Source organism: Rhineura floridana, chromosome 1 (genome assembly GCF_030035675.1).
Source record: "Rhineura floridana isolate rRhiFlo1 chromosome 1, rRhiFlo1.hap2, whole genome shotgun sequence".
Classification (NCBI taxonomy): domain Eukaryota; kingdom Metazoa; phylum Chordata; class Lepidosauria; order Squamata; family Rhineuridae; genus Rhineura; species Rhineura floridana.
The window spans coordinates 85,996,070-86,013,197 of record NC_084480.1 but is presented as its reverse complement, the minus strand read 5'-3'; the positions used below and the strand labels follow the sequence as shown (position 1 = coordinate 86,013,197).

The 17,128-nt window shown below is 39.2% G+C and overlaps 1 protein-coding gene across 3 annotated transcripts in view; it reads right to left on the bottom strand.

Moving 5' to 3' along the window:
• SLC27A6 (solute carrier family 27 member 6) overlaps positions 1 to 17,128 on the bottom strand; it is a 75,756-nt gene that overhangs the window by 8,839 nt on the left and 49,789 nt on the right. For all 3 annotated transcript variants that reach the window (XM_061625447.1, XM_061625430.1, XM_061625439.1), the window contains one exon: positions 3,218 to 3,308. In XM_061625447.1, coding sequence (XP_061481431.1) covers positions 3,218 to 3,308 — 91 coding nt within the window. The remainder of the gene's footprint in view (positions 1 to 3,217; positions 3,309 to 17,128) is intronic.

Below are 17,128 nucleotides of genomic sequence, written 5' to 3'. Positions count from 1 at the left end.
GTAACTTAACATAATTTAATACTTTAATTTAATTTAAAAGCTACACATTTTAAAGTTCTGGAAACTTTTCTAGCAAGTAAAAATTTAAAAGCTACACATTTTAAAATTCTAGAAACTTTTCAAGCAAGTAAAATTAGCAGTATCTCTATAAAGTGTATGTATAAAGATCTTGTAATAGTGCAATTGTTAGGGATTTGTTCACACACATCACTGACAACATGGAAACTATGATAGGTTCTAAAAACTTAAATTACATGAAAAACTTCTAGAAACAATGCAAGATTAAGAGCATCTGTTTTGCCTGCAGGATGGCATAAAAAGGGCATAAAATGATACAGTTGGAATCTGGTGCTCTTCCTTTGAAGCTGGATGGGATGTCAGAATATTGATTCTGAATGGATTAAATGAGGACCAAATAAGAGCTCACAAAAGCATCAAGTCACAATGCCATCTTAGATGAAAGTTGCAGTCACTCATTTTAAGCTGATGATGACGATTAAGAATAATATTGAAACTGTCCAAATTGCTTTGTACAAATAGCTTCCCATGTAATGCAATGGTTGTAATGAAATTTAGTTACATATTTTGCCTGCTCTCCCCTAATGTGTTTCTGGTATATTAAGCTCAGCAACCAATGTGATTAAAGCATTTTAGTAGAATTTGATAGTGCCTTTCTGATATTTCATATCTGTTAATTTCTGCCTTCTTAAGCCACTGAGCAGCACTTAACTGTGTTGCAGTATCTGTATTTCTGTATATGACAGGCCCTTCAACTTTAGTAAAATCTTCCTTACTATACTTACGTTCTTCTCTGCAATCATAGTAATTACTTTTTAATATTAAAGCTAGGATTTTCAGCATTCTGAATGATACAGCTTGGTCCTGAAGTTCACAGCATAACCATGGCCACGGCGGTTTCTCTCCTATCATTAAGGAACGACTCTGCCTTCTAAGAAACCATGGTCTTGATTGTAATTTGGGAAGTAGGGTCCACCTCAATTATGGGTCCTTTTCTTATTCCAGACTAAGCCATGGCCCACCGCCACCATTGTTCTTATAATGGGCTTGTCCACATAACAAGAGGATCCTGCTGTAAATCCACAGTTTTTCTCTCATGGACGACAGAGGTCTCCAAGTGAGCACTGTAGCTCCCCCTACAGCTCAGATACAGGAAACTGAAGCGGGCGGGAACTGACCACAGCCTTTGCCGAGTGCTGCCTTGTCTTTTTTGAATATTTTTTCTTTTTTGAAAATTGACTTGCCATTTTTTCCATGTCTTGCAGGGAGTAGAAATCAAAGGTAAAGCACAAGTGGAAAATACCCCCAGAAGTGGAGGAATTTTGACTGAGAGGTAACTAGACACTTTTTTAAACACTTAACAAATAGAAGAGGTAAAGAGAAGAGATAAATAGAGAAGAATGAGACACAAAAATTGGTGAAGACACCACAGGGAGGAAAGAAGCTTCTTCAGATAGGAAGACAGTCTAGAAGGATGTGCTCCGAGCTGAGACAGGAAACAAAACTGAGCCTCAGCAATAAGGGAGGAGCAAAAAACTTTGCTGAAGCATTTCCTGTCTCTGAGCTGTAGGGGGAGCTACAGTACCCACTTGGAGACCTCTTGTCATCCATGAAGAAATACCATTTATGGTAAGAAGAAACTGTTCCTTCCCTTCGACGTTAATCTCAATGGTTCACACTTGTGCGTGTTCAATTTGATTCCTTCAGAACCAAATTCATAGTTTAACATCCATACCAGTTGGCGTTTGCTTGTCTGACCTACCCACATTGTCCACAACTATTCATTTGCTAATTCTGCTCCCCTACTCACTGCCATTCTACAGCAAACTAAGAATGCATGCAGATAGCATATCTATGCAGCACAAACTCTTTAAAAAAATTGAAGCTCCAGGGCATTCTGGAAGCAGGAATCATGAACAAGAAACAATGGCAGAGTGTGGAATTAGTGATTGCAGGTTATGAGGAAGTCCAATAGTTAATAATTCCAGAGTTCACCAAAACAATCTTATCGTACTTGAAGAGTGCTTATCAACGGTTCCTTCTCAAACAGGGGGGAGGTAATGAGCAGGGTACCACAGGGCTCAGTCCTAGGCCAAGTGCTCTTTAACATTTTTATTATTGACCTGGATGAGGAGGTGCAGGGAATGCTTATCAGATTTTCAGATGACACAAAACTAGGAGGGATGGCTAATACCCTGGGGGACAGAAACAAAATTCACAAGCAACAAGGAGAACAGAGGTGGAGTGCTCTGTGTGCATGTACCGCTTTGGTGTGGAACTCGATCAATTCTTTTCAACATCTACTAGCTTTGTATGTGTGCATGTGTGTACATTACATCCAGCATCTCGCTAGCAATTGATTAAATCCAACACACCAGCAATCCCGTATTGTGATGATTAGTTGTGATGAGGTATTCACAACCTCCCTTGGACAAGACAAAACATGCCACTCTAATAAAGCTGCTACAGATTCTAGCAAATGAAGAGGGTGATGTGGTCCTGGAGGGTGGGTTCTTAGAGGGGAGAGGGCTGGTCATCTGCTTTGGGGGAGGCTTCCAATGCTCTCTTACTTTAAAACAATCAAAACCCATATTTTTGTACAACATCCCCCTCCCCACTCCTAAAAGTGAGAAGGGCTTGTCGCTGCTGCCAACAAAACGCATGGAGTTGGCTTTCATGTGCAGGGATAGTTATGCTTATACTGAGGACAGTCAGCATATTCTGCTTATGTGAAAGTCTGAGGGTTAAAACATTTCTTAAAATAAAATGCAGCTGTGTTTGTGACTTGTTTGCTGAAGTATACTTGACCACAGCTGAGATAGAAATGAGAAAGAACAGAAGTGAGGGCATGGAAAGGAGAGTTGGTAAAAAAAAAAAAACAGACTCCACCCCCAGGGGAGCAAACTGAAGTGAAGCTACTGCAAAACATGGTGCGATTTAAAGTTGCATTTCCCCCAGCATTTTAGATTATCCACAAATCTGGAAAAAACAAATTTGCAGTTAAAAAACAGCATGTTTAGTTGATTGGGACTGACATCACGTGGACAATGCTACTTTAACACAAAGACAGGCAGATTCTAATCCACATTAAACTTTGGTGTGGATGAGCTCTACATCTCAAACAAACTGAAAATATTTAAATGTTTTCATTTAAATCTAGAGTGTTTATTGTTATCAACATTCAGGATAAAATTCTTACCTTTCTTAACTCTTTCACACCATCCATGTTTATTTCTGATTGGCTCCTCTTTTTGAAAATCATACTTAATCAAGTCAAAAGGGGAAAAGAGCTTAAAATAGAAAGGAAAATGGGCTCAGTAATGTTTATACAGTGACATCTTGTGGCAACATTCAAAAATATGCATTAAATGAGTTGTGTGCTCTGCTTAATGCTTTTAGTTATCTCAGAGTAAGTTTTTATAAATACAGATGAAGCAACAAAAACATTTTAATGGTAAAGATACTGTAAACTAATCGGAACACCTCTGTTATTGTCAATATATAAAGATCATAAGTAAGGAAGATATTTAAAAACTTGAACACTAATGCTGTAAGATAAAGTAATTTCATATACCACCCTATAAAAGTCTTAACTATGCTAGGTCCCATCCCAAGACACAACAACAGAGGCTCTTACTTGTAAGCAACAGATAAACTTTTATTCAAGTGAGCGACAGTACAGGTTCAGCAGTAGGCACAGGATTAGTGATTGGGGAGAATATCCACTAAATCAGATTTAGTAACAGATTTCAACTCAATCTGACAGTCTGCTGTATTTCCAGACGGCAGGTCGCGGCTGTCACTGGCACGGATTTTACATTATTATCTTGTAATTGGCTGTACTCTAAGTTGCTGCGTTCTTAACAGTTGTCCAGGTGATAACAATCACCATTTACATCCTTTAACCTCTCTCCAATTTTCTCTTTGTTTTATTAATTCTCAGAAATCTCCATTAACATTCATGTTAATTTTTTTCTTTGTCTGTTCTCTAATTCTTCTATTCCTTAAATAATGTTTAAGTTAAGTAATAATTTTGGTCATTATTCATTTTCAAATTAAGGCTGCTTTCACACATGGGGCTCATTGCATTAGTTTAATGGATTAAAAAGGTAGCGCTTCTGTCTCAATTTCTAAAATCCCTTTCACAAGCAGTACCTGTTGCGTTAAGTAACAGCAGCATTTTCAGCCGATATATCAGCATTTTGCGCAATTGTCTTTCACATGGATTGTTTTCGTCCCTCACCCATGCACACTGTTCCCCACTGGGCAGGAGGTCTAAGATCTCTTCGCCATGCAAGCCCTCTTCCTTTAGGATCTGAGTTTTTAAATTGTTTTAGTTTTATCAACACAGGGTTGTGTGTGGGAAATCCTGCTATCTGTGCCAATGCCAGAATACCAGTACAATTTTCATCAGGCAACCCCCCCATGTGACTAAAGGGCAGGAACGCACTGCATGCTGGGATGCCCATCACGTGAGCGGCTGCAGCTAGCAAAAAACTCCCGCAATCTTCTGGGTTCCCGGCTTTGCTAACGGATTATTTCTGGTATAATTTATCACGGAAATTTGTGCTAAACTTCCATTACATTCCACTAGAATTCTGGAGCTAGCTTGTGCTTCGTGTGAAAGATCAAATATAATGCACAAATTACCAGGCAAGAAATCATCAGAAACAGAATAAAGTGCAGTGTGAAAGCAGCCACAATCTCAGAAGAAAATGTAGGTTTCTCAATCTACCAAATGATGTTTCAATGCAATGCATTTTTTTTTCATTTTCATTTATGAAAGACTACGTAAATTTTTCTTCTAAGTGGCAACAACATCATGGATACCACACGATAGCACAGCAGACACTCTGCGTTATTTTATTACAACAAACCATCTGTCAATTGCAGCAGTTTCTCTCACACTAGCTTATTTAGATGTTGTTTTACACATACATGAAAAAATTGGCTGCTTCTCCTTACTTACTACTATTATATAAATTGATCATGTCAGTCCATTATGCCAATTACAAAAAGAATTATGTTTCACTGCAAGGATGCTATTTTTTTTTTAAGTATTCAATTTTTAATAAACTTTAAAAAACAATACCCAGGACTCCTCAATAGTGGAGCCGGGTTCAACGAGTACAAATAATTTCTACCATTGTAAACACAGATGCCATAAAACCTCAATGAATATAGACAACGAAACATTCATACAGTACTGTTTTAAAAAATTAATCAGTTCACTTCCGGGGCTTGTCCTTCTGATACTTTTACATAACCACTCCTTAAGGAGACATGGGTAATGGGGGGCAGGCCATCTCCAAAGGGCAGCCAGGTGGGGCCCTGGCCATGGGCCCTGTGGCCCACAGGGCCTCCTGAAGGGCCCCTCATTATGGTGGGGGAGGAGTGTTCCCCTTCAAATTGCAGGGAGGGAGCTGCCTGCCTGCTCACCCTCCCCCCATCCCCTTGCTTACCCTCCCCATGTTCGCCCCCGCTCGCACTCACACCGCCCCCTGCTCAGTTGTTTGCTTGCCCCCCTACCTGCCTCGTAGGTAGGTAGGTGGGGCGTGCGTGCGGATGCCAAGGCCAGGGCAGGCGCCAGCATGCCTGGGGCCGGCCCTGATGGGGGGGTTTACAGAAGAAGAAAATGAGTTCACATAACTCAGAAAAGGAAACCACACAGTATCAAAGCAGTCTTTTTTAGAAACACCCTTGACCACTCTGTTATGCCTTGTAAGACACTCTGAGAGAGCTTAATATCCCAGACTTTAGCTATCCAATATTGAATTGTGAGGTCACTGCCTGTTTTCCACTTCATGGAGACTGCCAGGCTGGCTGCAGGTAAGAGGTAAACTATCAGCTCTCTATGAACAATGTCAGGATTAAAATCATGCTGCAGGGAAAGGGGTGCCAGAACTGGGTCAGGGAGTAAGACCCAACCCACAATTGGTGACATTACTTGAAAAAGAGATCCAGAAATCCTGAATAAGATTCACAGTTCCACCACATATGCCTAAAAGACCCAAGAGCATCACAGCCCCTCAAAGGGGATAGTCACTTATTAATATGATACGGCCTGGTTGGAGTTCAATGCCACCTAAGTAAGATCTCAAGGGTTACCCTCTTGGATCTTTGCTGATATCATTTTAAGAGGTGGTTTCACCCATACTTGGCTCCACATTGTATCGTGAATGGTCACTCCAAGATTTCTTTCCCAATTTTCTTTTAAAACTGTTGGATGTTCCCATTATCTTATACAGCTAGTTTATGTATATGGTCTCCTGGATAAGAGTTATACACTGTTGAAATGTTACAATTAATATTCCTATTATCTTTGTTTTGACCATCAGTGCACACTAATTGTTCTCTACCTCTTATAGTGCAATCCTATGCATGCTACTCAGAAGTAAGTCCTGCTGAATTCAGTAATTTAGTATATAGGCAATAGGGTTGCCAGGCTCAGGGCCTGAGAATGATTCTGTATCTTTAAGAGAAGATAAAATTCAGCCAAGTGTAGGTTTTCTTGCAATACTGTAATGGGAAAAACCACAAGGTGAAATTCTCCCTTCCTCCTGCACAACTTTTAAAGATACAGAGGACCTCTTGGTTGCCAGGCCCAGCCTCCAAGAAGTCTTCTGTATCTAAAGGTTCTATCTATGTTTTAATTTGGATTCCTGCATTGAGCAGGGGGTTGGATGCGATAGCCTTATAGACCCCTTCCAAATCTATTATTCTATGATAAGAACATATGTGAGTGGGACCATGGTTCAGTGCAAAGTGCATGCTTTGCACATAGAAGACCCAAGGTTCAATCCCTGGCTACACCATTTAAAAGAATGAGGGGACAAAAAATCTCTCTGCCTGAGAAGCTGGAGGGACATTGCCAGTCAGAGTAGGCAGTACTGAGCAAGATGGACAAATAGCCCAGTACTTGGTAGGAGGCTTCCTATGATTTTTTAAAATTTACAGAATGTATTAAGCTGTTTTAATCAATAATAAAGGACCAACATTTTTAAAACAATGTATTTTTGTTTGTTTTATCTGGAGTAATTGCACACCTAGGCTACATTTACATCATGAATATATGATGTATCCCCACCATATCCTGAGTGGAGATACTTCCAGATGAGTTGCAAGGAAAAGATGCCCCTCTTTAGAGATGAACAAACTTTCCCTGCAATGTAATGATGCAGAATATGAGACCTGTTGTGTGGGAGAACTGCAACCTCTCATTTAATAAAAACAAGAATCTAATCATCATTAAATAATGACTGAGTCAAATCATAATACAGTTCTACAAATATTTCCTGATCTGAATGGTAACTGTATCATATATACCAATGGTTCCCAAACATTTTCCCCCACTTGTTGAGGGTCTTGGCAGAGTACTTAATTATTTTTCTGCCTGTTGTAGCAGTTGTAATGTACTGCGCTAGCTATGTGGACCACTTGTATGAAGCTCACATACCACTGGTGGTCCGTGGACCACAATTTGGAAGCCCCTGATATACACCGGTTTATATCGTTTTGTTTAATTCTAAGGCACACAGAAAATGTTTGTAGCACTATCTAGCCAAAATTAAGCATTTTAAGTCCTGTTGATTTTAATGAGAGAGATTTATGCATGGGCTTAAGCCAACTGGACAAAAAAGTGCTTATGTTGGGCTAAATCATGACTATGCTGTTTTATTTAAAGTTGCAACCCTGCTATCCATCTGCAGGGCATCCACTGGTTACGTATTTAATCCCACTTGTTCCATTATGACTACAAGCAGCCTAGAAGATAATCTCTTTGATTTCCATTTTGTACGTGAAGGAATTGTCAAGATTCATCATAACAGATATAAAGTGCATTTGTAACAATCCCTCCTGTTAATCCTTCATTTTCAGTTCTAATCTTTTTATAGAAATGGTGTTTTTAGTTGTTGGCATGGCTATGCTTTTTTTTTAGGCAATAGGCTGAATTAACTGTGTTGCTTTTTTCAGTTTTAAAGTGTCAGACCAATGTAAAAGGGAAGACTCTTTAACTAAATACAAGCTTTGATCTTCCATTCTAATATATTCCTTTGTTATTGCTGTTTATTACAATTCCACACACACACAAGAAGGAAATGATGAAACTTTTTAGATGAATACAAATGATGAGAAATGCAAACAAAATGGTTGAAGATGAATGAATGGAATGTATTACAGAAAGAATTAGAATGGTGGAACTTTGTGTATGTCTCACTCTAAAAAGACACACAGTTTCAGAGAGACACCAATCACACAACTTAATGATTTTTGCTAATGTGTTAGTCAAGTAGGAATATGTATTTAAAAAATAATCCAAGTTCAGGAGTCGAATGAGTCAGCAGCTCAGCTTTCTACACAAAATCCCTAAAACAATTACCCTACTGCTCCCAATTACCATATATTCCTAGCAGCAAGAAGTCTGCTGTCAAATTAAGAAGTGTGCTTCCCTTTTTTATCTTCTTATTCAAAATAATACAGTTTGCTTTTATGTTTAAAGTTATGCACAAAATTTAGAGATAAGGGTAGATTTAACAAAGCACATTATTTCAGAAACAATTTTGATTTTTGTACCATTTTGGTCCAGTTAGGAACTATAAAGAGAAAATGTATGTATTCATGCGTTTTTTTATACCCCAATTTATCTGCTACAAAAGCTGTTTCAGTACTGCTTCAGTCCAATTAGAGACTATAAAGAGATGGGTGGTTTTTTTAACGTTTCCATTCTTCTACAAAAGCTCAGTTTCGCTATTTCCATCTTGCACCTAGAAATTTAAATGTGGTTTTGCATTCAGAGGATTCTCCCAAATATAAGATGCTATATAACAAATCAGGCTACATATTGTTGGTTGTTTAGAAACAGTCAGTATGGTGCACCATGATTCAAATGGATTTTCACATTGTCTCAACACCTGTGTCTCAAAAAACCAGACTGTTCTCAACTACTTTCCTTCCCTGTTGTTTATCACCAGCATCTGGTATTTCACATTATACTGCTTCTGAACCTGGAGGTTCTTTAGCTGTAATGGCTAAGACCCACTGTTAGATATCGCCTCCATAAATTTGTTAATCCCTATTTTAGAATTGATGGCTTCTCACTCCGTCATCTGGCAGCAGCCATTCCATGAGGAATGGAGTAAAGGGAAGCAGGGCCACTATTAGCTCTGCTGAAAGCCAGCTCTATTGGGCATCCTTCCATCATCAGGCACCTGAAAGCAGCACCAAGTTGTAGCTGATGCAGGAAGGTGTGTCTGAAAGAAAGGGCAGTGTCATTATTTTATCTTTGTTTGGGAGCCTTTTTTTGGCTGAAGGTAAAAAAATCCTTCAAATCAACTTTATTTTATGAATTTATAAACTACATTTCAGTACAAGATACTCACAATCCAAAGTGTGTGGATGGGTGGAGATCTATGGCAAGTTACAGCCACATCCAGAGCCCTTCCAGCTCACAGCAACCCTAACGACATCACAGGTCTGGTTTTCTTCTCATCCTCCTGCATTGAAATATTCTGTGGATGCTTAATAGGGTTGCCAGATCTCCGGTTTTCAGCCAGAGACTCTGACATCTGGTGGCCCTCTCCAGTCATATTCACCCCCAAATACCTGGATCTCCGGCTTTCCAGGCTCCCGTCCAGCCACGTATGCGTGATTCACACATATGCCAAAGGCTCTGGCTGCCTTTTCCCAGAGGAGCCAACCTCGCTCTGTGTCAGCTCTGCACTGAGACAGCAGTGCAGGTGGGGGCTGGAAATTCCTGGGTATTTACCAGGGTGGGAAAGTCCTTAGCTGGCAGTAAATCTGCCAGGCTAACAAGGATGAAGCGAGATAAGGGCAAGGCCCTTTCCAAGCTTACGTGCCACGCCAGAAGTCCAGAAGCGAGGTCAGTAGAGGTCGGGGTTCAATTGCCAAGGGGTCAGTCCAAGATAAGGTTCAGGGAATCTGGAAACACACGAAGCCACACCTGACGTTGTAGTCAGCAACAAGCTGAAGCCAAGGTTTGTCTTTTAAGGAGCAGGTTTGTCAGCAGGTATGAGCCATCAGCGTTTTTGTCTTAAGTGGACAGGCCTGCCCCTCTTCTGCCTGACCTTCTGCTGTCTACGTTCTGCAGGTGAGGGGGAGTATCCTGTTCACTGTCTGCGTCTGGCTGAAGGGCTTCAGCTGTGTCTGGGGTGCTCTGCAGCTGAGGGGGAGAAGGAGCTGGGTTCTCAGGAGTTTTCTCCATTTCTCCTTCTGGGTCTGCTGCTGTTACTCCCGAGTCATCCTCATCTGATGAGTCATCCGAAGGGGCCGTGACATGTCCAAGGGCTCCATCTCCACCTCTCTCTCTTGCGCAGTCACACACAGATGCTTATCAAATTCCTTGCCACTTCCCAATGAGGCTCTCTGGGATGGCGAGCCGGATTCTCCTTCCCTAACAGCTACAAAATCTGCATTCTAGATCTGCATACTGTACTCACAGAAGAATGCTGGTGTATCACCTGTTGCAACATGTGCCTTACTCATGAAGCCATAACAATCTCTTCACTTGAACAAGAATTCTGTTTTGAAAGACGGGGGATACTTGGTTCAGCAACATTACTATTCTCTGATTCATATATTATCTTCCAGAAGTCTAAGTGCTTTCCAGAGTCAGAAAGATCCTGCTTCTTTTAGGCTGAATGATACTATTTCCCTTCCTGATTTTCTTTCCATTAAAATAATTTTGTCTGCATTATTATCTTGTTATTATTATGCAATGATAGTCTGGTTAGGAAACTTGCTTCAATAATATGTTTCGGATAACATACAATTATAGGAGCTCAGTAAAACATGCTGTTCCAGATGTAAAAGCATAAAAGTTTTCAAAGTGTTTTGTTTACTAACTGGAAAAGCACCCCTTGCACAACATTGTGAACACTTTTGGCTATTCAGCCCTCTTCAATAGCTATTGCTTCAGCAGTTGCAGCTTGTAGTTGTTATCCGACTCCTTCAGAAGAGGCTGTTCTGCTGGAATGGAGTCTGTGTAACTGATCAAATGGAGGCAGATTGGAGAACACTTTAGCAACTGTAACTGATCATGAGTTTCAGATGCCAGCAGCTTAATAGTTTTTAAGAAAAATGAAGCTCTGTAAGTTGCTGAGAGAGGGGAGTGATTCTTCTCCAGCCATACTACCTTTTACCAGGATCAGAATTGGGAAGAAGAGAAGGTGTTTGTTGGCACAGAAATTACATCTTCCAAGCAACAGGGAACAGAACCTTGAGAGCAGAACAAATGTGATTCTCCTTCAAGTGATGGACTACCTGGTGAAAGACATCTGTATCCTCTCACTGGATGTTCTCTATTAATAAGGCATTGAAGAATCTCATCTCTTAATACAACAACAGATATGGACCCAGTTTGCATGCAAATGATACAGGAGAGATTGCAGCTGCTTTGCTTGTCTTTCAGTTCTGCTGCTGCGAACCAACCCATGGTTTGGCTCATTAGGATTGGGACAACACAATAAGTCAAGCCATGGCTTAGCTCACAGCAGCAGGAGGACCATAGGAGCAGCAAAGTAGCTGTGTAAAAAACCCAGCACACCACTGGCATTCCATAAATGTTAAAGATAACAACAACAGAACTTTGTTCAGCAGAGTGAACAAGTGTAAAAATTTTCTGTACAGGAGTCTTGATTTACATGTGGTGTTGGACATAGTATTTTAAAACAAACGGCTTCACTTTAGGATGTCCCATTTGAACAAAATGAATAACATATTTCTTCATCTAGGAAAATTAATATTTTTCTATGTTCGTTTTTGTATTTTACTTTTTTTTTTTTTTAAAAGGAAGCTATTCTGTGCATTATCCATAGGAGTGGATACTGTATTGTTTTCTTGGGTTGAAATATAATACTTACTTAAAAAATTCAAGAAATCACATCCCCAAGTGGAAACAAAATGATATAACTCCCTCTGAAGTCTACTATGTGTTCCCTGCTACTAGTCATTTCAGAGAAAAACAAAAAATCAAATTAATACTAATTCATAGAAAGTCTCAGCTGACATAGATTAACATTCCCAGATGGGAAATGACTAACCAAGTAATTGAAAAACGAAAGGAATAATTATTGTTGTGTTTCTGCTTTAGTTTATAGGAAAATGAAACGTAGCATGATTGAAGTACGCTACCAGCATATCCAGTTTCAAAAAAAGGTGAAGGGTTGCTCCATCCAATGACCTCAAGAAAGAGAAATGCTTGACATATAAAATGAATAGTTTATTATTGGGCCCAAATACTCATTTCCTCTGTTTCTGGTGTTCAGTCTGTGAGTGCTATTGCTCATATAGCCAAAACTGCACCACTGCTGGAGAACAGGAGGTTATCAGCAGGCTTATAGAAACCCTCAAGGATTTATAGAAGTACAAAAAAACCCACAACAATTTAGGACCCCTCCCCAATAATTAAGTCCTATATATCTACTGAGAAGTAAGTCCCACTGAGATAAATGGGATTTATTATTAGTTAAGTGTGCACAGAAATGCAGCTGTAAGGGGAGAAAATGTCAAAACTAGCACAATGAGGACCAAGCACGCCCAGTGGCCATGAAATGCTGACCAACTGTTGTGTGTATGTGAGAGAAGGGGAAAGGGAATGGAGTTGCTAGAATCCTGAACAGAAGCATTCCACAGAAGCATTTTGTTGGAGATCTTGCTTGCATTTTCACAATACACAGTAACTATCGTAGTTTAATTTAGAAAACACTTCTGTGGTGGACTTCCCAGGAGGATCCCTATGCCTGTGCAGCCTCTGAGACGAGCTCTCGTCTTGGATGAAACTTTTCCAGTTTAAATTCAGTCAGAAGGCTCTTTTCTGACTGGGAATAATTTCTTCCGGTTAAAGAAGAAACGTGAGATTTCCTACATAGCTTTGTTTTGATTGTTGGAGTCTGGAATTCGTCAGAATTGTCTGTCTTCCAGCAGCTCAGACAGAGCGAGGATTTTTATGCTAGCTCAGCTGGATAAGTGACCCGTTTTTGTATACGGATTAACAGGCAAACATCCTCCTGTCTACATTCATCATTTTCTTATCTATACAGCTAAAGAGATTTGTAAAAGTAACAGCAATTGAGATAACCTAGGTGAGGTAAGACTTTCCTTTTTTTATTCACGGAACTAAGGGGGAAGAAAATATAAATAGCGTATCTTTTTTTTTATTGCAAAAAGCTGACATGGAAAATAGCATTCTAAAGATTAAACGGATGAGAGATTTCTGATTGAAAGAGATAAGACTGGGACTATTTTTCTTGATCTACTTTTTTTTTTTCTTTTTGACGAATCTGCTCATTCTCTCTGCTACTAGCTATTTTGACGCTGTGAACTAAAGCCGTTCTTACACTTCTGGGCAGATAAGAGATAAGGGCTGTCTAGCGTGTGACGTTAGTTTGCTGGAAAGATTAACTCCTTTGTAACTGGTTAAAGAAATAAGCTGCTCTCTGTTTGGGACATTGAAAATTGAAGGAGTTTTGTTCCTTTGGTTTTAAGAATGACAATTAAGAAGATCATGGATGTACAAGAAGGGACTTTATCTCTAGACATGTTTCAGAAAATAATGAATGGGATTAACTCAATAAAACAAGAACTGAGAAATAATAGACAAGCGTGGAGAATTGAATTTCACGAAATGAGACAGGAGCTGAAAGAAACTCAGGATTCTATGAGAAAGGAGAATAAAGATAGATCTGGAAAACAAAAAAAGGATGGAAGAGAAATTAAAGGCAAGGTTCAAACTATGGAGATTGGCTTAATTATGGACATGAAAAAAGATTTGGATTTTCTGGCTGTGATGGATCCTGGAGACAAATATTATAGTTTGGAATTCAGCGCTGTCCTTGAAGGAATTGAAGAGATTGGAGATAAAGATATTATCGGTTCAAGAAAATTCTTGGACTGGAAGGATTTGATGGAACTTGAAATGGAGAAAGTTAACAGAATTAATCCCTGTTTTGTGTCAATGGAAAAACCTTCAAGAGATGTACTAGTGTATCATGTGGAAAAGAGGAACAGAGATGCGGCTTTGCAACAACACTTCAGTGATACGTTTGGATTTGATGGTAAGAAAACATCTGTGATGGAGGAAATTCCTATCAGACTTTTATTATATGACTATGACAGCAAGATTTTTGGGTGCGTAAAGATGGAAGATGGAAGATGGACCCAATATGGATAATGACAGAAGAGCGATTTAAAATTACTGGACTTAGTAGATTTGATGAGTTGGATTAATTGGCATGTTTATTTAGAAAAAAAATTGATTGACATATATCTCAAGGATTGGAAACTTCTCTTTGACTTTTTGTGGAAGATTAAAATGATATGATGTTAATGAGATTTGAAACCAACTAAGATAACCGTTGGAGGAAGGTGATTTTATAATCTATTAAGAGATAGGTTTGTTATATATTATAGATTTATAGCTGAACTATGACAAATCGGAAGTCAATATTCTTTCTTTTTTATATATATATATATTTTTTCTTTCTTTTTGTATTGTACTAGTTATTGATTTGTGTTGTTTTCTTTTGTATTGTTTTGGTTTTGAAAATTGGAATAAAAATTAATTGAAAAAAAAAAAAAAGAAAACACTTCTGTGGTTTGGAACAGATGGAACTCATCAGGAAAACTGGTTAACTCGCGTCATGTGACTAGCAAGAGAAAGGGCAACACACTGATTTAAAGTGAGAAAAAATCATTTTTTTAGAACGTAAAGAACATAAATGTTATTAACATATAAGTTCTTATTTTAACACAAGCCTTATGAACTGACATTATTTAAATACATTGCAGCAGCAGCAAAATAGACATTTTAGAAGTGATCTTGAACTTACTGGACTCAATGGTTGTGCTGTCCCCAGTTGCGATGATATGAGTTGTCTGCTACAATACTTACACAGTTGTTTGTTTTTAATGCAGTGTAGTGAGTAAGAATTGAAAGAAATCACATATTTAATGATTCAAACAGAAACCATATTGCCTGTACTTCATAAATACACATTGACACAATAGCATTTTAATTAAAGAGCATAACATCCTAGATTCTATCAATCTATCAATGAAAAGGCCCTTGGATCAAGTGAAGGCTTGTTTGAATGGAAGTGGGGATGTAAGTTTCTCTAATTCTTGCTTCCCTCTGCAGTTCCCTGTGCACTCCCCCAAACCTGCTCCAGAGGTTGGAGGGGGAGGGAGAATCCTCTAAAACAGTGTGACAATGGGAAGGCTGCAGAAGAAACGGGACGAAATCGTCTCCCTGCCGTTTCCATTCATGAAAATGTCTGCTGCACCAAAAAGTCTTCTGTTAGTGGAAAGACAGCACTGGATAAAATCTAGTAAATGTCATTTTAAAAAACTACTTGTTTTAAAAGAAAATATGGATTACTTTTTATTAAACAAGTTAAAGGTACACATATCTCTCTTGAAAATGAATCATGGCCTATTCAGCACATAATTAAGGGTTGCTTTTCTACATAAAGGACAGAATGGGGAGGGGGAAAGTCAGTCTCTCAGTCTAAGCATTATAAATGACATTTTAAAAATCATATTTTATATTTATTGCTCTGTGTCTCCTAGCTCCTACTAGACTAGCAAGTCATCACATTCACTAAGGTCTGGGTGATCCACTCATGTATTTTACCAGGATCATCCTGCCCTCTGAGACCAGCCAGTAACAGTCCCTGGGGCAATGCAATGAGTGGTTCAAAATATGGAGCCTGAGCAGAGCAGGAAGGAGCACTTGGCAGCAATACAGCCTGGTGAGCTCATAAAAAAAACACTGTAGAGCATTATCACTACTTCCATGTACCCTTAGTATCAATAATGCTACAGCATTGGATGCTCCCAGAGTATTCATCAAGTCCAGTTCTTCTATATGTAAATATAAACTCATCTGGGATAGTCAAGAATTGGAAAATGAGTAAGTCAAATCAATGATTTAATAGTGAGTGCACCTATGTGATCATTTTCTATGTTGAACACTGATACTACAATAGGACTCAAATCTTTTTCCTACAGATCCACAGACATATCCTATCTCATACAGGCTTCAAGATCACAGGACCACAGGCTTTATGACTGAAGTAGTATTCCTTCCTTCTGTAAGGAATCAAATATGGGGAATTTTTAATCTTTGATTCACCTCAGTGAACCAGAGTTTGGAAAACCTGCAACAGCAAAGATTCCTGGAAAACAGCCTCTCTGTGACCCCTGAGAACATATTGTGAACCCTGAGGGTATAGACTTCCTGACTCCTATGGAAATTTGGGGAATGTTGCCCAGTAAGAATAAGGCACTCCTTTCAAACAAAGAAACAGTTTTACATAAGGATTATGATAATCTTAACCTTTAGGAATCATCAGGAATCTACAGCAGGGACATCACACCTATTATTTGGGAACTTATCAGGAAATGGGTTGGTTCACATCTTCCTGGTCACATCTACATTGGGGTCAGTTTAGTTAGAAAAAGGTATAAAACATGAGGGGTTGGGAGGGGTCAGCAGTTCCTCCTTCTGGAGGGCTCAACAGCTGCTTTTCTTACCAACACACCCTAGCATCTTTGGGACAATTTCAGAGTTAAGGATTTGGGTGGGATCTTTCAAATCTAGCGCTGGTTACACAAGGGCGGAGCTTTGTCTCATTGGGTTATATACGAAAGTCTCTCTCTCAGCCTTAGTCTTGCAGCAACTCTCCAGGAAAGGTAGATGCAACTTCTGGGCCTCTTTATTTCCTTTTTCTTTCTGTCTGGGTGAGCTTAATGTGAAAGTGTTCATAGGGTTAGTCTCCTTGCTTTAGTCTATCCAGTGTTGCTGAATGAATGAATATTAGTTAGAAAGCTGCTCATTGTTAACTGTAATTGTACACTGCAATATTTTTCCTTGTTTCTTCTCTTAATAAAACCACTCTTTATTTTACTTTCTGTGTGCGTCATTGGGTTGAGGGTAAATTTACACATGCTCTGGGGGTGATGTGTGGGTAACTCCAGCAAAAGATCCTGCTGCACTCTCAATAGGGGAACTTGCGTTTCTAGTGAGCTATGCTCATGAGGAAGTTCAAGGTCCATTCATAACACTTCCTTTTCTGTTTGGGCCTGTTTTCCC